At 45.0% G+C, this 22,933-nt stretch overlaps 1 protein-coding gene across 9 annotated transcripts in view; it reads right to left on the bottom strand.

Moving 5' to 3' along the window:
• NEDD4L (NEDD4 like E3 ubiquitin protein ligase) overlaps positions 1–22,933 on the bottom strand; it is a 105,209-nt gene that overhangs the window by 28,254 nt on the left and 54,022 nt on the right. For 2 of the 9 annotated variants that reach the window (XM_019280034.2, XM_019280033.3), the window contains exon 1: positions 19,635–21,043. The exons of 4 other annotated variants lie outside the window; for them this stretch is intronic. In XM_019280034.2, coding sequence (XP_019135579.1) covers positions 19,635–20,807 — 1,173 coding nt within the window. In that variant the 5' untranslated portion in view covers positions 20,808–21,043. Of the gene's footprint in view, positions 1–19,634; positions 21,064–22,933 lie in introns of those variants that run through there. 3 more of the 9 variants (XM_019280031.2, XM_019280032.3, XM_019280035.2) reach the window with 3 other exon arrangements.

Genomic DNA, 22,933 nt, shown 5'->3' on the forward strand with positions numbered 1-22,933 from the left:
TAGATTTTTCATTACAGAATTTTGACTATTAATCTTCTTCCTAGCAAATACTACAAAAACCTGGTAGCATGCCCTGTTTTTAGGGAATTAACATATTTTCCCCTTAATACTGGCACCTGCACTTGCCAAGTACCACCCAAGTACCTGCCACCCCTGCTTCAATACAGTCACTCCAATAACTACTCTGAAGAAAATATACCTATTGCTACATCTCTTCTTGCAGCGTTTAGCTCAAGAAAAACACAACTCATGGATACAGAAAATGTTCAGGTAGGTTAGAAACACCCAAAGACGCTGAACCAACAAAATATGTTTATAGCTTACAGTGGAACTGGAAACCCCTCAGTCCCAGCCAGCTCTGTAAGTGGAATTACTTCCTCATCTACTTCTGCATCGATATGGTCACCCTTACCAGAACTAGGGCTCTTATAAAACTCACTCTTTATGTAACACTTGACTGTACATATACATCTGTAAGAAAAGGGGGGGAGGCTAGTATATTAATATTAGTATTTAGTATTTTTGTTCTGTGAAAAGAATTTTCTCTTGCAAGCCTCCACTGCCCTAATATTTAGGCATTCTCATTTTGGGGCTTCCTGCTTCCAGCAAAGGCATCTCATGAGCCACAGGAACTTTTTCCATTGCCTTCTTTTTCCAATTTCTCATTATAACAATGTGTGTTTCGAGAACCTCTCTGTCACTAAAATCCAGAGAGCCACCCAAGGCACCAGCCTGCTCTGCTGTGTTTCACAGTATCACACTGCTAACTCCTGCTCCAGTCTGATCCCCCCCTAGACAGTGCGTAATCCATTCTCCACAACAAAGGCACAGGATGCAGATGCTCACTGAGCTATAGCTTGAATTGGACTTTCCCAACCAGAATGAGTGACTCCTCAAATGCTATTGCTCCCTAAGTTTTGCTCCTGTGCCACCTGGAACATGGCCTCTGTGTGGGTAGCAGGACAAGCACACGCAGGCAGGGGTAGGGCAGGGCTCGGATGCTTTGTTATAGTCTTGCTGCAAAGCCCAAGTATAATAAAAGCTATCCCAAAATTTCCTAATTAGCCTTTAACACTCCAGAGCAATTTTACAAAGTTTCAGCATCCCCTGTTGCACCTGTTGGGTTGGTTTCGTACATTTACTGTAGAACAGGAGAAAGTCAGACACTGTCCTATTTCCCAAGCAGCTCTCTTGAAGTGGAAGGTCATCACTTCAGTGTTTTTGCAGAGACATAAATACCCCGTCAGTTCAGGAAACCCAAATCTGTCCAACCACCTCGCTCATTCATGCACTGATCCTGTGGGAAAGCAGCATCAGGCTCACACACACCAGGCACGGTGGCTGTTCAGTGCGCTGAATTTTCCCGAGTGTGTGAGGGACCCCTCACACCTGCAGAGACACTGCAATGAAACATGGTCATCACTGAATCCCAAGAACAGCCGAGCACCTCAGCTGTCCAGTGAAAGACAATGGAAAAAAGGTGAGGTCCAGGGGACACATCCAACACAATACATGTATTTTATGCCATGTCCAACGTAAAGAAAAATAAAGTGAGACAGTCCAACTTGAATACTCAAATAAGTCAATCTTACATTAAAATATAATCTGATGTTTAAATGTTCCAGATCAATCTGTGAATGAAGCAGGTATCAGGATTAGGGACCATTCCTGGGAGCAGCAGGAGTGGCAGGGTTCAGGCACCTGACTTTCTTTCTAGATACACAGATAATACAGAAAAGCATCTGTGTGCCATGGAGGGAGATAAGGACAAGTAGCATAAGTAATAACTGCTGGAAGAAAAAAGATACTAGCTTAAAATAGATTTTGGACCAAGTAATACATGTTTAATATCCCTTTGTAGTAGAGTTTGTATGTATTTTACTGATGATCTCATTAAAGATCAAGATTAGAAGACAGCCATCACTAAGGGCAATGGGACAAGGAAACACTTCATTAAGTGTAATCAGTAGACAGCGACTGAAAAAGCTTTAAAATCCAACAGAACTACTTGGAAATTCTAACTTGTGCCAAACACCTCAGAATGTGAAACAACTGCTCAGCATAGGAGATTTAGGTGATAAGGTGACACTCCCAAGCCAAATCCATGTAAAAATTAGGCTGCAATTTGGCACCTATCCAAGCTGCAAGCCAGGAAGAAAAGTCTGGGATAAAGTTGCAGCACCCTAAAAGCCCTTAGTCTCCAAAACAGCAGAGAAAGGAAAAACATCCCTTGACACTTCGGTACAAAGCAGTACACTTAGCTGAGCTGCAGGATTGTATACATGCACCTCAGCTTTACTTGGGATGACACAAAATGGGAGTCACATTTAGAAGAAAAGTACGAATAAACTATTGTATTGATGTTCATTTCAAACACTGAAGCTTGTTGTTTTCCAGAAGGGAAAGTGCCAATAGTTAACAGCTCATCTCTTAGTGGCTTGCTCATTTCAGCTCTGGAATAAAAGGTAAATATTACCTCAGATGCGCACCCTTTATTTAACCTGACCTCTAAGAGTGGTGAAATGTACTATTCACCATAAGGTAAAACAGACATTACAGTTAGGCAATAGCTGAGCACACGAGCAATTACAACAGGCAACTGAAGTCCACTTAGCTTTATTCCAGCCTGAATAGAAATCAGAAGTTAGAAAACAGCAGAGCTACAACAGGTAGGTCAGGACTTTGACTAAAAGGTCACACAAACAACGTGAAGGATCTGCAGGAGTGGGCAGGTGTCACGGAGATTAAGACCTTTAGCTACGTGTAAAATACTATTAAGCCCCCCCAAACGCGTACACAAGCTGACACCTCCAACATATGCAGTTCTCCCAAGGAAAGGCTCTACTGCTGCCATGCAGTACCAGGCTAAGCTGCAATCCTGTGCTTGTCTGGTGGTTCCTAAGACCAACATCAGGACAGCTCTCCCAGCAGCCCTGGTCCTGGACTCTTCCTGCCTGTTTCCAAACCTGGACCAATACACCACGTTGTTACAACTGATCACCAATAGTGCAGAACAAACTCCTGAAAGTGCCTGAAAATTTCATAATGTCCAAACAGCAGTAAAAAAAAAAAGAATTTTAGCTGCAGCAACACTTGATAAATATATACTTAATTCTGCCAGCCGCACAACGGACTCTTGAGAATCTGAAGGCTGTTCTTCCATGCCAGTGGATTCACATCAGTGACACAGACTGGTAGAGGCACCAGCCAGGGTACTGTGAGAGCTTTAGGAGCTCTCCCCTGGCGTGCAGTACCTCCAACACCAAGGGGCTGTTATGGGACTGGTGCAGGCAGGTGATTGTAGAACTGTGTGACTCAGGTGTTCACAAGAAACTGCAAATAGTGTATAAACAGCTGCATCCAGTCATTTACTGAGTAAACACGAGAAAATAATTTAGATACAGGCCTGACTGAGGTGCCAGTTCCAGTCCATGCAAGGAAATCCCCATTTATATCACTGCAATTAGCATGCAGTGACAGAAGCAGGATCATTCCTGATTCCTGATCCCAGGCCTTCTGCCGGTGTCCTCCCTGGCACCGCAGCACCTTGCACCTTCCCTCGCTCTTGCGTCACCTACACCAAGAAATGCAGCTGGGTTTGAATCCAGAACATTAACTGCCTGCTGTCCTCCAGGCTGACTCCATGAGCAGTGCCACTGGCATAACTGAGAAGGATGGTGGCACAGCACGGCAGCAGGAGCCAAAGCAGGAGTGGGAGGTTGGGAATGATCCCAAAGGGGCTCCCATGGAACGCCCCTGTGTGAAAACGTCATCACCTTGGCCTGGGAACCAGCAACACCTGCAAACCACAGAGCCATGGCCCATCCAAACTGAAGCACTGGACAGAGACAGGGACAAGATGTGAAAAGAAGAACAGGCTAAAAGGTCCCCCAGAACCTGTGTTGCTGCCAGCTGACACCCCAGGGATGTGGAGCTGAGTGCGGAGCACTGTGGGTACAGAGCTCTCAGAGGTGCTTTGATTCCCTGTCCAGATACCAGGCTGGGTAATAACACTCCACCCACCTACAGTTCCCTTGGCATTTTGAGATGATCAGGATGTTCCCAGCTTCCTGACCTGAAAATTGTTGCGTACTATTTCTGGGCACTGTTTAAACAGATGTCGCATTCCAACCCAGATATTGCTTAATTTCAGAGCAGGCAGACATGATCCCTACAGTAAATTTAACTGGTTTTTTAATGCCTTAAAGTAAACCAGAGTTTGCACCTTTCTCAGACCACAACCACCCTGTGCCATGCTTCAGTACACAACTATGTGCCTAAATTATTATCCAGGTGGAAACAGCCTGCTGAGGTTCAGAGTCCATCTTCTCTTTACATTTATTCTAAATATATTACAGCCATGTTATTCCCAAACTTTTCAAATCACTGCAGTCCTGGTGGGTAACACTGAATATGATGAGAGCAGCTGTGAAGGACGCTCATGGGTACACCACGTGGTATGTGTGCCAGCAGTGGTTTGGTGGGAGACAGGAGAGGGGGACAGGGAAGCCAGCCCTTGGGGACATGGCAGCTGGCTTTAACCTGCTGATCCCGACAGCCAAAGGCCAACGGCACCATGGAAAGTGGGATAAACCCACCTGGCAAAGCCAAATCCCAAGCTGTCAAGAGGGCATCCCCACCTCCACTGAGCACTCAGCAGCCACCCTGGTAGAACGAAAGTGAAAAATTAAGCACAAATTAAGCCAATTTTCCTGATATAGTACTTAAACCCTGCACTTGAGATGTGATGTGCCATCACTGCCAAGTCCTGGAAAACTGCTCCAGGAGCAGTCCAGACTGTCTGGCTCAGACAGCACCACGTTTCCCAGCACAAATACAACAGAGCTGCACACATCAACAGGAAAAATATAAGAGCAGAAAACACTGCTGCCTTCCCAGAGAGCTACAGGAAATCACACATCTCACCTGGAGAGAAAACTCTTCTGAACTGTACCTTTACCAAAGGCTTTAAAAGTGAAAAGGACCCCAAAAAATCAAAGAGGATTTCTGTTCACATAAGTATTATTAATTATTAAAAAAAACCCAAAAAACTAGCAGCAAAACACAGTTTTGTTAATTGAAACAAAGCACATTTAACTGCTGTTGACTAAAATGTTAAAGTATTAATTAGCCATCACAGATGTCTCTCTACATCTAAGGCTTATCAACTCCCAGATCTCATTCTCATGAATAAAGCTACAACAATACTTTTATGATATTCCTCTATCATTTGATGAAATGAATACTAAAATTTTTAGCTGGCAAGTTTCAGCAATTTTTCTTCTTACTAACTGAACTGCAATAAAACTCTTTTCATTTATATAAACTTTCAGAAATTCTGCCACTTGCCACTGTCACTGCTTCCTTCTTAAGCAAAATATTTTCAGCAGCATTTCCCAAGCATAACTAAAATTCCATTTTTCATTTGCTAATAATGGCAACTTACTATACTTTTGCAGTGGATCTCTGCAACGTGGCTATGATATTTTTACTGATATTTTCTTAATCAAAAATACTGCACTGTAACCATGGAAAAAACCCTAACTGATGTGTGTGTAGGGGTGGTTTTCCTATTCCAAACCTCTAAGCGCAGGTAGAACAAACTACACAGGTGGGTTATTTCCTAAAAAACGATCTCCTGTTATTCCTTCCTACCGGAGTAAACAAACGCTGGCTTTTCCTCCGGGCAGCTTAATACAACAGTGTCAGATTACAGTTTCCCTGATGCCTTCCCTCTCAACTTTCATTTTACGACCCAATTACTGCCCACCGGGGTGTCAGTGCCACGCACTGAGCACAGGGAAGGACGAGGCACTACAGGAGGCTCCCAGTGTCGCACACACCCCTGGCTCTCCAGCCTGGGACACCACAGAACCAGGGAACACGCAGGCAGCCCCGGGAGCCAAACCAGAACTGAGATTTATGAATTATGTCCTCAGCTGCAACTTCCCAGATGAGGCAGTGGTGCTCCAAAATCATCACAGCTGAGGGAGAAATGTCTCCTTCCTCGCGCACATGGACAACCACAACTGGATCAGTTCTTAAACGGATTAAGCAAATTGCAAGACGTAAGCATCAATTATTCAAATTCTGAATTATTTCTCTTGCATTGCCTCTGCTTATTTAAACATAACAAAAACCACCCAGCACCTACGCCAAGATCTGATATACTCCTGAAACACAGTAACAGCCAAAAAAACTCTGGACAATGTCAGGGGAAAAGCAACCAGTTCAGCCTTATTCTGCTCACTACAGGAAAATGGCTTCCTACTGAGAGCTGCCCATTGTAATTGAAGGTGCGAGACACAGGAGGGCTGCAAACAGGAGGCTGCTCCTCGCTCTCGGTTATCAAAGCCTCCCTGTCTGTGATGGACAGAGCAAATATCTACTATTATTACCATAGCCACATTACCAACAGCCTCTGGAAAGACGGGAATCCATTCCTCCTTAGACACTGAACAGACCAAATATGGAAGAAGGAGTAGCCATGGCAGGAAGAAGGAGTTGATGCCCAAGATACTTAAGACAGACCTGAGCTGTGAGAGTATGTGGAAAATAGGAACAGACTCAATGTACAGAAGTGAAAGAACAGGTAGAAAGTGTAGAACAAAGTAAATGTGTTAGCACAGCTTCTATCCCATGTTCTGTAAGAAATTAAGGAGTTATTGAAAAAAACCTCTCAGAACAAAAATTAAACTATCTTCTTATGAAGTTTCATTGTAACTTCACAAGAAAGAATATTGAGACACAATGGAATGGGGTCAGATTCCCAATGCAATAGTCAGTAAGCACCACTAAGTTCTAAACATTCTGCACAATAATCTGCTTTGCGGAGTAACAGAAACCCCTGCCGTCTCCAATCCATGTAAGTGCAGCCTGTGATACCCACACAGCACCCCCATAACAGTCCCAGAGCTGCAGCACGGGCAGGAGCACAGACCTCAGGACACTGCTGACATGGCCAGAGAAGCTCATGTCTCTGAACCCACATGTAAACGTGTGGCAGTTCATGCGCAGAGCTCTGCAACAGCAGAGGCCAACCTTCCCCTGCCCACTCCATGCACTTTCTGTCACGGCAGGAGAAGGGCACTGCTCCAAGAACAGTTTTCCAAAGAACTCTGGCTGAGACTCTTTGCTCAGAGCCCTCAAGCCACCTTCCTTACCTGAGTTACAGAGCCAGAACATAATGGAAGAAAGTAACAGACTCATATCAAGTTTGGGAAATGCTGCTCTTCAAAAGAGCGAAGAAACGTGTTTTATGAAGCAGCAGCAAAGTACATCGAGTACGTGCAGAGCTGCAGCACGTGGTGTGTAACACAAACACCTGCATACTTCTTGACAGCTGAGGAGTTAAAAGGTACAGAATTTCAAAAACCATGGCATTCCAAGATGAGAAACTGTAGATGTGAGGCCAGCTTGGTAAAGCCAGCAAGCAAAACGAAGGCAGGTTTACAGCAGGAGGATTGTTCCAAGGAAGGGGGGCTGGTGGCTCTCCAAAGCACAAACAGCTGCATTTTACTACTTGGAACCTGCACAGAGGTCCCCAAATTCTTCATTTGCTCAGCCTCATCCTTGGCATTGCTCCTGCCGGGGGGGGTGCCCAGAGCACACTGCAGCACTACGTGCTCCTGCAGAGCAAATGCGGCTGCCCCACAGCGCCCCTGAAACCCAAGGACTCCCAAAAAGCATTCCCAGAGGGAAGGGCACCTGGAGCTAGGACCTGCTCCTGCAGATCCTGGCAAGCAGGTGACAGAGGCTGGGGAAGCTCTGCTATGCTGTGCAGCACTGAGCAGAACAAAAGGAGTATAATTAGCTGGCAAATTGCTCATTAATGTTGTCTTGCTGCAGACACCACGAACTATTCAAACAGACCTCTTATTGTCTCCACTACCATTTCTTCCTCTCTCCTCTGCACTAATCTAATCCTACCTTTTCCTTCTGCTCAAAGAAATGTCCTACTTTCTCTGCTTCTTTTTCTCATCAACAGCAGTTCAGATTTTTGGATATATTCAGACTTTTGGATTCCACTATACATCTGTCATGACCAATTTTTCTGTGTAAGTGCTTTCTTGGCAGAAAGCAATTAATAAATACAACCCTCAGAAAAGCCAACTACTGTAAGACTAGAAGTGCTACAGTGTGCTAGGGGGATTTGTATTCCCCCTAAAGCTATTCCACTGCTTCTAATATATCCTGGAGAACTACAGCAACTGAGATCTGAAGGACTTGAGATGCAGAATACATGCAGCTCTTGCAAGTGTGCTGGAAGATAAGCAGCAGGATAGCTGGTTTTAACAGGAAGGTTAAAAATGGTCATCACCTTCTTTGGGAACACTTTCACCTCCTCTTGCTTCTTGAAGAAGGCAGCTGAGAAAGAAGAAAAGTGTTCAGACTGCAACTTCTGTGGGAATTGAACAGAGACAAAACTGAAGAAATCCATAATTTCTCTCTTAAAATCAGTCAAAAATGGAACTGCTGTTTTTAATAAACAGCTTGAAAAATAGAGGGATCAGTGGTGCATCACTTCCAGAGGCCTAACGTGTATAAATTCTGCACAGACACGCTGAGTAAGCAAAACCATGCACTTTGGAAATTTTCTAAGTACTGATTCTTCTCTCTGCAGCTCTTCCATGATTCTAGTCAAATTTACTGGCATTCTTCATACAAATTAGAATAATTCTCATGTCAAGAACTCTGCAGAAAAGAACTGCTCCTGAAGAACAATGAAATTTTAGTCATCCATCACACCCATCACACTGACGTAACAGCCTTTATTACTGAGCACTATTCCTGAATTTGCTCTCCTTGATATGTACACTGCTTATTGCACAGCAGCACTAAAATAATATAAAATGACTCATGGCGAAATAAAAGTCCTCAGTTTTCCATTCAGCAGAGACACTAATTTCTGCCATTCCACCCTCTCCTTATCCACACCAGGCACTGGGGCATCAGCCACTCCCAAAAGTTCAGAACAGCCTCAAACACCTGCAGTAATCCCCACTGTAACCTGAGTATGACACCCCAAGCTCACAGGACCGGAGACAGTTTGGAACCAAATGTTTATCTGACCCCTCATGAACCCCCAATAAAACCCTTAGGGGCACACCAACAACAGCTCACATTTATACAAGCTGTGATTCCCATGCCGGTGTGGTGGTTGTGTCCAGCTCATTAAGTGAGCTCCCTGTGTGCTGAGCTGAACGTGTGTCTGGGGAAGCTGAGGGTGCACATCTTTATCAGCAACAGTCCAGAAAACTGCAGTTTAAGTCAACCTCAGTAATAATGTAGGATTAGGCCTTCGTTTAAAAACGACATCCTAAAACTGCAGCAGTGCTGTGAAAACTCTGCTCTCCCCAACAGCATGCAAGTGCCCTATAAATTGCCAGGGATGACTGGGAGCAGCAGCCCCAGCCAGCACCTTTGCCAAGTGTCCAGCTCTGTTACATCAGGAGCATCACCACACTTTTCTGGATCATGATGCAGTGCTTTAGGTATGTGGGCTGAGGTTAAACAACAGAGAAGCGGTGGTAGGGAAATCAAAGTCATGAAAGGCTCTGCAGGCAGGGAAATGAGATTGCTGGAATGGAATCAGGGAAGGCATGCTGACATTTATTCAGCCTGAATTTTCTAAAGGTACTAAGTACGTTCTTTCAACTGGCTGATCCCAGCAGCACTTATACTCAAGAAGGCATTAGGCCTGGCAATATGTGACATCCTATTTTTGCTTTAATGATTTTCCTAATGTTATGGAAAAAAACAAGATCCACTCTAAGAATTCTAAAGGCCACTTTTCTGTGACACGAGACTGTGTTCTGCTGGGTAATAATCAGGATCTTGAGGGGAAACATGGCTGTGCCCTGACCAGAACAGTAAGGTACTTCATGCTTAGGCCACCGACATGCTAATTAGTGGACATTAACTAGTCCTAATATCTGAAAATTAATCATTGTTTACACCTAAACATGTTCAAGCTCTTTTTGTTTGCTGAGACCAAGAACCCTCACACCTGCTCAATCTTCAAGGTTAGAAACAACGCATTTGTTTGTAACAGAAAGGAGAGCCAAGATTACATTGACTATTTCATGTGGATCAGTCACTAATTGAAACAGTTTCAAAATTCTTTTCTCTCCTGTTACTAAGTTATACTTTGCCGGAGAAAAAGGCAGTACATGAAAAGCCACTGCAAAACCCCCCTGTAACTAATATTTGCCAGATTTTTTATGGTGGGTAATTTAAATTGCAGTCAGTTAAAAATCCAGTGGGTAACTGGTCATATGAACTCTCTGGGTGAAAAATAAAGAACACAGGAAAAAGTTTGAAAAGTTTGTTACACACTTTTTTTTTTTTTAAATCTGTTTGTATTCTGGAATTCTGCACAATGATTTGATTAGAGCCAAAACCAGAAAAGCCAGAACTCCAGGACTATCTGCTGCAAATGTCTGGTCAGAACTGCTAATCCCCATCAAATTCAGGAGCAGAACAAAAGGCAAGGAAGAGCTCTGTTCAGCTCCAAGCTCCCAGGAATCTTCTGCAGGAGCCTGCCTGTGCTGGGCAGGGAACACATGGTGCCAACTCCCACATCAGCTCCGTGGAGAATGGAGCCGGCACTGACAACTGGCGGCTCTGCATTCTTTCCTCCCTCCTCTTCCCGCATCTGTTTTGGCTGCACCTGGCACAAGGAACCCAAGTGATGTCAGCTGCCCAATCTGGCCCTCTGGAACTGCTGGAGACACAAACACTGCCCAGCACAGCCAGCTCGGCACCTGGGGGCACGAGGAACCATCCCACCTGCTTCGGCTGCCATCCCCTCCCGGGCCTTCCTGAGCAGTGGCAGGGAACTGTCAGGAAAAAACAGGCATGACTGAGACATTTCAAAGAGATCAGGTCCTTCAGTGGGATAAAGATGCATCAATTCAATGGGAAATGAAAGTATCTTACATTTTTATGTATAGGCTGGCAAAAGTTGGGCAGTTGGTTAATTGCACTGAATTCTTAGGATTTACAAGCTTAGACAGGGGGGGCAACCAAAGCCCCTACAGAAACCCTTCTCCCCCTCCTCTTTTTAATTTAACCTTAGTTGAGGGACAACAAAATATCCAAACCCCAACACAATGCAACATTAATTCCCTAAGAAAAAAACACTGCGAGGTTAACTGGGGGGATGGCAAGAGCAAGAGTAGACTGATTTCAGCTCTCTCACTAAATATTAAGCAGGTAAGGTTTGCTTCCTTTAAGACATTTGCATTAGGGCGCTGTTGCAAGGCCAAAAAGATATTAAAGAATGGTGACATCAGACCAAAACAAATCTATTAAAACCAGTTCCCACAGTGAAATGGTTCCTGGAAGGTTTTCCCTACTCAGCCACATTTGCAAACAACAAAAAAATTGTATTTCACTTGCTCAGTTAAGATCAGATATTTTTACACAGTAAATTAAAAACATGTAGTAGATCTCAAATAACATCACTACGAATTAAGTGATTTCTGAAAACCTCTTTTGCGTTCTTCATGTGTTACTAAACCCTTTCAGAAATTGCTGGTATCCTTACATCAGAGACGAGGCAACCGCTCAAAAAGGGAGATATCATTTATTTCATTATGCAATTTTTATGCACAGAGCTGACTCACAAAAGTATATTTAGGCCCTGGATAACATCCAAGCTAATAATTAATTATGTTTTAAACTACTTGATGTGCAATTCCTAATATTTCTCATTTTACCTGTTCTTTTTTAATGCTGTAGCTGTGACTGCACATCACTGACTGGTGAGCAAAAAGGGCAGAAACAAGGAGAGACACTGACTATTCGATGGACACACGGTAAGAGACAGAAGCAACCACAGAGTTGGCATCAGATTTGTTTTCTAAAATTCATGATCAGAAGATTAGTCTTTAAATAAAACATCTTCGAGTTGCTTGCTGAACAACAATCTCACAGTACTGTTCATCCTGGAATCAGGAGAAAATCTTCAACATACTTCCAAATGTAATTCAATAGAGTAAGCAAATATTCAGTACATAGCCAACTCACTGCCACAGAACCAGCAAAGCCTGTCTTTGCATAGGGGTATCAGCCCCAGGAACACCAGGAAAACGCAGATGGATTTGCAGGTTTTCCTTCCCTGATGGCTGCCATGCAAATAGAAGCAACCTTTTGGGAGCACAGACTGTTCTTCCAGATGCACAACCGTCCTGAGCACATTCCCTTCCTTTGGCAGCACTCCTGCACAACACTCTTTCCCACACAGGCATGGTCAGACAAAGCTCAGTTTACAGCTCAGAGGGGTTTGGATCTTCCTTTCCCCTTTGTCCACAGGGATGAACGACAACACTCGAGACAAAGCTGACAGATACGTCAGGCCATGGACATCCAGAGCTGAAGCTCTCTCTTACTGAAGATAAAACTCTCACAACAAAGTTGTAAAAATTCTTCTCTAGAATCCATAAAATACAGCCTGGAAGTTGCTATTTCCAACCCAGGCTGAAAGGGAAGCTGCAGCTTTCCTCCAGAGCACCGACAGCTCTGGACTCACACCACAGAACACGGTGCAGTTTTTATTTTATTTGAACAACTCATCTCACTCCTTTGCCTTCAGCTCTGGAACTAGCTTCTTCCACACACCCTTTTAATTTTTTCATTCCTTTTGGAGACAAAAACCCTCCTGGTCATCATGCTGGTTTAATTAATTTATTTTTCTGTACATAACTGCTGACTTTTGGGAGCTCCCAATGCCTTTCCGGTAGATGAAAAGATGGGTAAAAGCATGGGACTTCAGATGAAGGGATGCAGTAATAAATTTTACAATGAGATTTAATCTGGAAACTAACTACACAGGGTAGATTTAGCTTTGGAATAGATGCTGAAATAGAAACTTCAGTTCACGTGCACAACTTCTGATCTGTTTATGTGTACAAAACATGCATATTCCCAAACTCATCATTACTTGACAGCTTTTCTCAAATAGAAAACCAGCTGAACAGCACAAAAAGCAATCAAGACTCTCTGTCTGGTTTCTTATCTGTAATTTTCTGTGGCTAGATCTGCACCAAGGCAGCTCTGGCTGGCACCTGCAGCATTAAACCCGTGTCAGCATTTCCATTATAAATTCTCCACTTTAGAGATTGCTGTGTACCCAAACTCACATACAGTTTTTCCATGCAGGAGCAAAGAGTTTATTACTGCTATTTTAAAAAGTGATACTTTTTCCATCTCTGCTGCTCAAAGTTTCATCCTGGTTTCTTCACAGAGAAATACCAACAGATACAGTTTTCAGGGAGAAAAAGAAAAATGCTTGACACAAAATTCAGAACAGTTTCCCAGGGAGCTCTGGGAATGTGGAGGGATGAGGTAAAAAGACAGCACTGCCAATTCTTGACTCTCTGAAACCTTACTAAAATTACAGATGAGTTTCTTGATTCTGCAAGCTAATTTACACTACCTGCCATGAATTATTTGTCCTCTGCTCATAGGAGATGAAAAAAACCACCAAAATTTATTCAGGTCCTTGGCACTTCCCATCTTGAAAACCAGCTCCTGCTCTGCCTGGGTTTGAGCGTGCCCACCTGCCCCCTCCCCAACAGCCAGAATGGTTCAGAACAGATCTGCAAGTTGATGGACACTAGAATTAAGAAGACGGGCATGTGATTCCTCATTGAGGAGAGAAGAACTGATTTTGTCCTTAACAGAAAAGCTAAAGAGACCCAAGGGATGGAATTCATCATCCTCTATCTGCAGCTGTCAACAAAGTCCTTATCCGCAGAGAGCAGAGGCTCTCCAGATGGTGATCTGCACTCCTTGCAGAGCAAGTGGAGAGCCAGGAAATTCACAGCACTATTCATTTAAACCATTTAAACCTCCAGCTAAGGCCACATGAATTATTTTCTAGAAATGCCTGTTACAATCCAGGCAGCAACCCCTGAAGTAGGACTGCAAGCTCAGATATGTGCAATCCAGAAGGAAAAGCCCTTGAGCTGCTTCAGTCCTGTGCAGCTCTGAGGAGAACGCAGCCCCTGGATGGTGCCCAGCACCTGCCACACACCTGCCTCCCAAGAATGTCAGAGCGCAGGTGAGCTGTACCAATCCAGCCGGCCTGGAAGGGACACACTGACAGAAGGAAGACCTGGAGTACTGCATACAGATTAGGGTTCTCAGTGAAAGAAAGATGTGCACCTGCTGGAGTGGGTCCAGAGGAGGCCATGGAGATGCCCCAAGGGCTGGAGCCCCTCTGCTCTGGAGCCAGGCTGGGAGAGCTGGGGGTGTTCAGCTGGAGAAGAGAAGGCTCCAGGGAGGCCTCAGAGCCCTTTCCAGTGCCTAAAGAGGGCCTACAAAAAGGTGGGAGAGCAACTTTTTACAGAGGCACACAGTGACAGGGCAAGGGGGGGATCGTTTTAAACTAAAAGGGGAGAGATTTAGATCAGATACTAGGCAGAAATTCTCTACTCAAGAGGGTGGTGAGACTGGCACAGGGTGCCCAGAGAAGCTGTGGCTGCCCCTGGATCCCTGGAAGTGTGCAAGGCCAGGCTGGACAGGGCTTGGAGCAGCCTGGGACAGTGGAAGGTGTCCCTGCCTGTGGCAGGATGAACTTTAAAGTCCCTTCCAACCCAAACCACCCTGATTCTGAGCAAGTCTCCAAAGACCAGTTTGCTTTCACGCCGCATGTCAGATCCTAATGGAGTAACTGCTGCTTCCAGTATCATTCACAGGGAAACAGGCCAGGCAGATAAGCAAAGCAGTTAGATACAAGTTCCTTAGGAATAGGATTTGTCCCATTTTTGTCTATTTATTCCTTGGACTTGGCAGACATTTAGATTTGGGGTTCAGGAACCATACGCGAACCCACACCAACTCAACTCCTAAAAGCGTACCGGCGGGGGACCAGCGTCTCTGGACATCAGGAGATGAATGATTTAAATGAAGAGCTGAACACTGCTGGTGACTGACCACGGGAGTGGCACAGGCAAGAAGGGCAACACTAGAGGAGAAAACCAAGATCCCTCCCTAAACTGCATTAACCACCAAATAACAGTTACCTCTGGTCATGGTGATTTGAAGGGGTGAAAATCCCTTTTTGTTTTATTGAATCAATAAAGATTCCCATCAGTTTTCCTTGTGCTGATCAGCAAAACACAAAGCATTTGGTGTCTTGTAACAACTCAGGAAAGAGCCAGAGCTTACTCTGAAACATAGACATTTATTTTTAATCACACCGTTCACTTTATGTACTAAAGTAGAAAAACAGAATATTAACCTGGAACTGAATTTCATACCAATCAAAATATCTCTCTTACTTTGCAAATGACACTGGTGAAAAACTTGAACAAAGTTGTTACTGCACTGCCCTTTCAATTGTCCCCAGAGGCAGCGCTTTAAAAATGACGGCTGAGCACAGGGCCAGCACGGCCATGTGCTGTCTCATCACTCCAGCTGGATGAGCCATGGGGTGGAACTGCTTGCTACAGAATTCTTCTTTTCCAACCCACTGGATCCAAGAAAGACAAGAAATTGGAAACACATGGATAAGGACAGAGAATGCTGTCCCCAAGGCTTCCATATCATAAGCTATGAATATCTTGGAGCATAGCACATCAAAAGCTTTTGACGTGCTATGCTCCAAGCATAGGCTAACAGTAAACACCAATGTATAGGGTGAGTTATTAGGCATGTTTTCCCTTTCATTTGATAATATGTGATATAGTACTTCACAATCACATCCCTTTCCTGACAGTTCCTGACTACATCCACAGCTGATGGGCCAGCTAGACAGCCTATTCTGCAGGAAGAATCTGTACGCACTCCTGAACAGAGCTCCCTGTAGAGCTGATGTCAACCACAGTCCAACCAAGGCAGAAATCCTGCAGGAAGCTTTCCCTGTGCAAGAAAGTCTACAGAAGTGCTGAGTTCTTTAGACATTTCTAATCCTGGACAGGGCAGAAACATGTGTATTTTATATATTCATGACTTAACATTAGCTATACTATGTTCATAACATACTACACTGGACACCAGAAAACAGTCCCCAGCAGCTCCTCTAAGTCCATCAGCAAAACCCACTGACCTACTTTCTCTTAGGTCCAACTCACAAATAGACAAACCTCAATATGAATAAACTGATTCCACTCACAGGTCTCACAGTGAGATAGAAAAGAGGATGGTTCCAGGTTTTAAACTTGCCTTGTAGTAGTGATTTTCTGCATGAATTGCTATCTATTCTTTCCAACGTTTTGCCCTGGTAGAAGTCTTTTCCAAACCACAGGATGTCACATAGGTACAAAGAGGTTACCAGCAACCTTTTTGTGCTGAAGGGGTGTCACTGAAACCAACAAAAATGGGGAGTGGAATGAAAGGACTAAGAAAGCATCCATCCCCTCTAGAAAAATAAACTGTCAAAATCCACTGTGAACAGAATACATTATGATATGACTCTGAAAAAGAGTAAATGTTTTTCCTCACCTCCATTGCAGTCATGTAATTGTCAGAGAAGGACTCCAGCAAACACAGCTTTTCCCCTACACAGCTTTGTTAACAGCAGCTGGCTCTGCTCTGGGTGATAAAAATGACCTCTGACCACCACTGGCACATCTCAAGTCAAGCAAGGCATGTCCAGGGATGTCACAGCCCTTGGGAGTGGCAGAGCCTGGGAGCAGCACATGCAGTACTTTAATTCCACTGAGTTCCACATTCTTCAAATGAATTTTTTAACCACTTCCATGGAGTCTGTATGAAAGCCATCATGTGCATGGCACATGTTCACCCAATCGTGCTTCCACTTTGATAGAAAGGAAGTGTTGCCAGAGCAGTGTTTTAGCCAGAGTTCAGGCAGTCAGTCTCTGGTTTGCCATGACAGCTGGGATGAGGCAGCCACCTTTGGTGTCCCCACGCCAGACTGCCAGGTACGCTGCAATGCAGCACTCTGGCCTTTGCGACTGCTGAGCTGCCTTTACCAGAGGATCCCAGGATGGGGTGGGTTGCAAGGGATCATCTTGTTCCAGCCCTCTGCCATCGGCAGGGATAGCTTCCACTAGGAGGAAGGTTCCCATCCCCTTATCTGAGCTTGCTCTTTTTGGTTTATGCATCACAATCCCAGCTGGGATCTTTGGAGCATAAACAGATTCTCTGTACTTTCATAACAATATTTATTCTAAAATTATTTCTAAGAAAGGAGAGGAAGAGCTGAGCTGTGAGAAATGCAGGCTTGCAGAACGCAGAGGTGCTGCTTCTGTTTGTTTACTAAATATAATTCAGTCCTACTCCTGCAACACTTTGTTACGGCACGTTGTATTTTGCTCACAAAGATGCCTTTGTCAGCTCTCTCCAACAGTTGTCCAATACATTTTTGAAATGTTTCCCACAAATCCAGCTCTGCACTCAGAGTCCCCAATGATAAACAACAGCAGTATGTGGGATATGCACAGTGCACAGACATTCTATTGCATGGAATATAAAAAAATCAGAGCAGGCAAAAGAATTTGCAACAAGGCTTCCAAATAAAATTTTTCACAGTTTGACACGAGCTCCGCCTTTACTTAATATTTTACTCTGCCTGGTAATGAAAGACATCCTGCCTGCCCCAAAGCACTTGTCTAAAAGAGCAGATATTTGAAAGGTCACAACCACTCGGAGCAGCAGGACTGCAGACGCCCGCTCAGATGTTTGCTCTGAGATAAATCAGGCTGCAGCAGCTGCTGCTCTCAGCCCTGGCCCAGGCCCTATATCAATCACATACACATAAACTTCTTGCACTGGGACACACCACAATTATTTTTTTCATGCTATCAACTGTAAACCATGGCAACCTCTTCCCTCAGCTTAAGAAATCAGATATTTCAGGCACTCCTGATACTCACATCATAGATCTTCCAAACAAACTTCTGTGGGACAGATTAAAAATGGCACCTTAACAAGAAATGTTCTGTGGTCAAAAAATACAACAAAACTTGCAGCAAAACGCTTCCCTTCCCCACACTACCCACGGCATCCTGCTCAGTCCGTCACCTATACCCACAGTATTTCTGCATTTACTACAAAGATGAGAAACACCACAAAAAAGGTTTAAGTTTCAATTAGTTCTTTTCCTTTGAGAGCTTTTGCCCTGCAGGATACAGTGCCACGTGGGCTGAGTGCCTCTGTGCCTGCCATGCTGCACGGCTGCCTCAATCCATTCCTCACGGTCGCTCAAACCAAGAGCACGGAGGAACAAATTTCCTCATTCTCCTCTGGAAACACAGAAGCATGTCTTTGGTAAGGGAATTGTTACTACAGGGGGTTGAAAGCAGGGACTTTGTGGGGGAGATCCTCTAGGAAAATGAGAGCTGCTGCACAGACCCCAGGGCACATCTCTGCAAACCTCTGCTGCCTCTGTGCTAGGTCTGGCATCCCACAGCTACTTATAGAACTGGCTGTGGTGGGTCTCCATGAACAGCTGATCTTGGAGAGGAACAACAGATAGTAAATAGAAAAGGGAAAATCAGGCACACTTTTTTCTGCTCCCTGATGTGTCCTGGAACCAAACCTGTACCAGCAAGGGATTTCTTTTTATTTTACTCTTTTGAAGAGCTCCAAAGAAGGTTTAACCAGAAAAACATGGAGCTCATAAGCTTTTCCACGGGAAAGCTGCAGAGTCACCCCTGGCCTTGCTGCAGGGAGCAGCTGTCCCTGTGCTGCATTTCAGCGCCTGAGAGCACAGGAGCCATGGAGCCTGAAATCTCCTCGGTGACTGTACCACAGCTGGAGCCGGAGCTCGCTAAGCTAAATACAGCATCTCTGAGCTGGGAACTCGAGTGGGCCGTGTTGGATTGCACGGCAAAGCAATTTAAGCAAATGACTAATCTAAACCCTTCAGTTTCGTTCCTACTTTGGGCTTTGAAAAAGTGGCTGGAAAACATCAACCATCAATCCTCACCCGCTGTAACAAAGCAAACACAGGAGATTAATTTTGCCATCCTAACACCGAATCAAGGCAAATCCAAACAAGACTGTTTACTGAGCTGTGCCAAGCCACTTGGACTTGGATCAGGACTTGTGGCATACAAAAAGTATGACATGTTCTTCACTTCCAGAAGGAGGACAAAAAAAACCTACTATAACAAAGATCTTTTTTTTTTCCCCCAGACTTCTTGGTACCTTAACTAAGCCAGTATTTTGATTGAAATTACCCTAAGATTCCCACAGTCTTAGCAACTATTTCATTACAATACAAATTTTTAAAGTGTGTAGAGGTACACGTGTGTTCATCACACTTAGAAAGTGCCAAAGTACTTGTTTTTAAAACCAAGACTGCATGAATAGCTCTTCATGCAGCAAGGTCTCAGCCAACTAAACTAACAGGAACACTTAATTTGCTATTTGAAGGCTCTGATTTTAAAAAATCTTTCCAGCTGACGTAACAGTGAATTAAGAAACATGTGACAGTAAGATCTGAAAATATTACACTGGATGTAATCATAACTGAGAGCAAAGTTACATTAGATTAGAAATAAAGATGATTCGTGGCTTGCTCCAGAGAAATGCAGAACATTCCAGCACTAACAATGGAAGTGCTGCAGTTGGCTCTAGTCTGGCAGCCTTTGTAAGGCAATCCGTGTTTTACCAGCACACGTACTTTACCAGCACAGCACACTCAGCATTGTACTTACTGCAGTGCCAGCTGCTGTAGGACCAGGGGTGCTGTGACCCTCTTTACCAACACCCTGACTTTGTTCTTCAGGCCCACGTGTGACAAGAATCCTGAAGTGCTGCTGCCTCGTGTTTTGATCTGGTCTGATTTTAAACAAGCATCCCTGCCCTTGAGGCATCCGCTCTACTGAATTGCTTCTAGGTATTTCTGCCCTGTTCCTGCCATTTCCAGGCAGTTCCGAATTCAGCCCATCAGCTATGGGGCTAATTGCTTCTGCTGGTGGCTGGACAGGGTAGGAAGTACTCCTTTCCAGCCGTATCCGAGGGTACCTGACCAATCTGTCCCCTTTTGTTCCAGTAAAGCCAAAGTTACATCCACCTCCTGAGCCTGTACCACTTGTCTGTGGCTGCTGTAACTGGAGAACAAAGAACTTTTTCCCTGAATTTGCTGACAGATCCGGCACATGCTGCAGGGACCAACGCCGGGGTTCAGGGGTGGGAGCGTTATTTGGAGCCTCAGGACCAAAGGGAAGTACAGTAACTTGAGGCACATCCGCACTTGAGGCCCGATGCTGAATCCTCACACCACTTATGTTTAAACCTGAAGCCGCTTCACCTGCTTCTTCTCGTTGGGCAGCCAGCGAAGCCTCCTCACTCTGGTTATTAGTAGGAATACTACGAAATACTCTACGGTTACAGGAAACAGTTCCATCTGTCTGTTGCCCCAACTCTTCCATCGGCCTGGGTGAAGAACTTTCAGGAGTCACCTGCGGACTGCTCGGAGAAGAGTGGTTTTCAACAGGGGATGCATAATGCTCCCTGAAGTCCGAGAATTTACAGGGAAGCGTCTCCTCCGGAGATTCCAGGGCTGTGCACTCGTCAGTGCAGCCGTTGGCAGCTTTGCGCTGGAGCGAGATCTGCATGGACGAGCTCCTGGTGGGGCGCGTGTCGATGCCGTTCAGCAGCTGCGGGATAAACATGGATGTGCTCCTTTTCAAGGAGCCCACTTCTTGCAAATCTCCGTCACCGCCGTAATCCGCTCCGTGCCGCGAGAACGCGTGAGGGCTGCTTCTCCTCGGCAAGGTGTGGAATGCCATGAAAAAGTCATCTTCTCTCTCCCGGGCAAGGATCTCCGATTCAGGGGCTGTGTTGCTTCTCCCAGAGCCAAAATGAAACCGCAGCCGATGGGCCATGGTTTTACAGAGAGGGGAAAAGGAGAGGGAGAACAGCAACAATTCAGGCACTGCCAGAAGTTAAAAACCAAAGACATAAACTCGAAGAAAAAGTGTCCCATCTGCCAAACGGTTAGCACTGCAGCCCTGGGAGCGACAGATAGCAGAAATAGCCCAAGTGGCAAGCAGCATTCCAGGCATGATTGGGCAGGAGCAGTCAGCGCTCCTACACACACGGTGACATAGGGTAGGATGGTGGGAGTCACGTGGCCTGGTTCCCCCTCTCCAATGTAAGCGTGTGGCGAGTTTGTTTTTTCCCTTTTTTTTTTTTTTTTTTTTTTTTTTTTAATGCCAGCAAGAGCCTGAAACAGCACCTTCCCAGCTGCTCCTTTTCCATCAGGGAGGAGCGGCCCCAGCGGGACAGCTCTCGCAGCTGACTGAGGCAGCAAACACACTCAGCACTGCTATAAATCTAAACCACATCAGATTCACACGGCACACTTGGAGAAAGCACTCGCAGAAAAATATAACTACAACAAAACCACTTCCATTTTGTGTTAAAAGTTTAAGTCAACACCACGTGCAAATGAGGACAATTCTTTCAAGCATAACATTTTGGTGCGTTACAGCTCTGGGCTGTCATGGCAGAAGAGGAATAAATATAGCATGGTTATGCTTTCAATTTTAACCATGCTCATAACACAATTAAGCAACAACCTTTTTCCCTTTAAAAAGCCCCAGCAGCAATATAACCTGCACTGCTCTTTGAGTAACTACAAACAAAGCAACCATACCTATGGCAAAGACCTCTCACACAGTAAAACCAGCAGAAATGTGCAGGACAGCAGGACACAAAGCTCCTTTTCCAGATTTACCAGGCAGTACAGGTGAGGGAAAAGCAGAGCTGGGTGTTGCATGCCCATTTGTACTGATTTGTCTCAGACCCTGCACAGAACTGCCCGCTCCTGGCTGGCCTCCAGTGAGGGAGTCAGCAATGCCACCACATGTGGCACTGCCAGCACGGAGCACAGTTATGTTCTCTGAGAGCCAGAAGAGCTCAGGAGAAGGACAGGCAGACAGGATACACCAGAACATGAACCGGTCACCCTAAGTCGGCTCTGCTACAATGCAGATACTCAGTGCCCTGAGGGCACTCACACGTGAAGGGTGCGTGCACTTCTTAGCACACACCAGAAAAGAAAGTGGTTACCCATAAGAGCAGCTCCATCTCAGGGCCTGGACAGCTGTTCCCTGCAAGAATTGGAAAGCCTAAATCTTGTCAACAGCTCTGAAAATCTTTATGTGGCGGGTCAGTCCTCTACCTAGACAAATGAAATCCACTTGCAAGCAGCTTGCTTTCAAAAGCCAGAAAATTACCAATCCCAAGAGCAATGGCAGCTCAAACTGATCAAACTGCCAGCAGCCAGCACAATCCCCCATTTTTTTATGTGGATTATGAGCCACAACAAAAATGGGACTAGCTTCCACGCAGCAATGGTCCTGGAGATTGCCTTGCAGAAGCACAGGTATTGGTATCATTTCATCTTATTTTTCAGCTAAAACGTATTACTCAAGAACACGTTCTCTGCACCCAAAATGAAGCTGCATCACATTTACTCTGTTGAGATTGGGGAACAGAAAGGCAAGGACACCTGCAGAGACAGAGTGCACTTTGGTAATTTGGGAAGCGGGAACAAAGTTCTTCCAATAAGAGCCATTTAAGTATTGACAATAAGTATGTCAGAGTAAAGCCAAAATAATCAGTTCAGTGTCTCCTCATTCTACAAACACAACCTGATGGAAGCCTGCTACTCCAAACCCCCCAAAGTAGTTGCCTTGCCATAGGCCTCCTGGAAGGAAAGCAATGGCTCCTAACCCCAGGTGCTGCCTTGGCCAGGAGGTTCCAAGCCCAAGGACAGACTGACTTTGGAGGTAGGACCAGAAGGAGAACACACACAAATTGGTTCAACAATAAAAAGTGCTGAAACTGCCAGGGTAAGGCCAGTACTGCACACCCAAACTTGAAAACCCAAAGGAATATGCCTGAAATGGGTATCCCAAACCTGTCATTCCCCAGCTGTCACTGTATACAAATTTTTCCTCTAACCCATGTCCCCGTTCCCATGGCACCTTTGCGTTCCAATGGC

Source organism: Corvus cornix, chromosome Z (assembly GCF_000738735.6).
Source record: "Corvus cornix cornix isolate S_Up_H32 chromosome Z, ASM73873v5, whole genome shotgun sequence".
Taxonomy (NCBI): domain Eukaryota; kingdom Metazoa; phylum Chordata; class Aves; order Passeriformes; family Corvidae; genus Corvus; species Corvus cornix.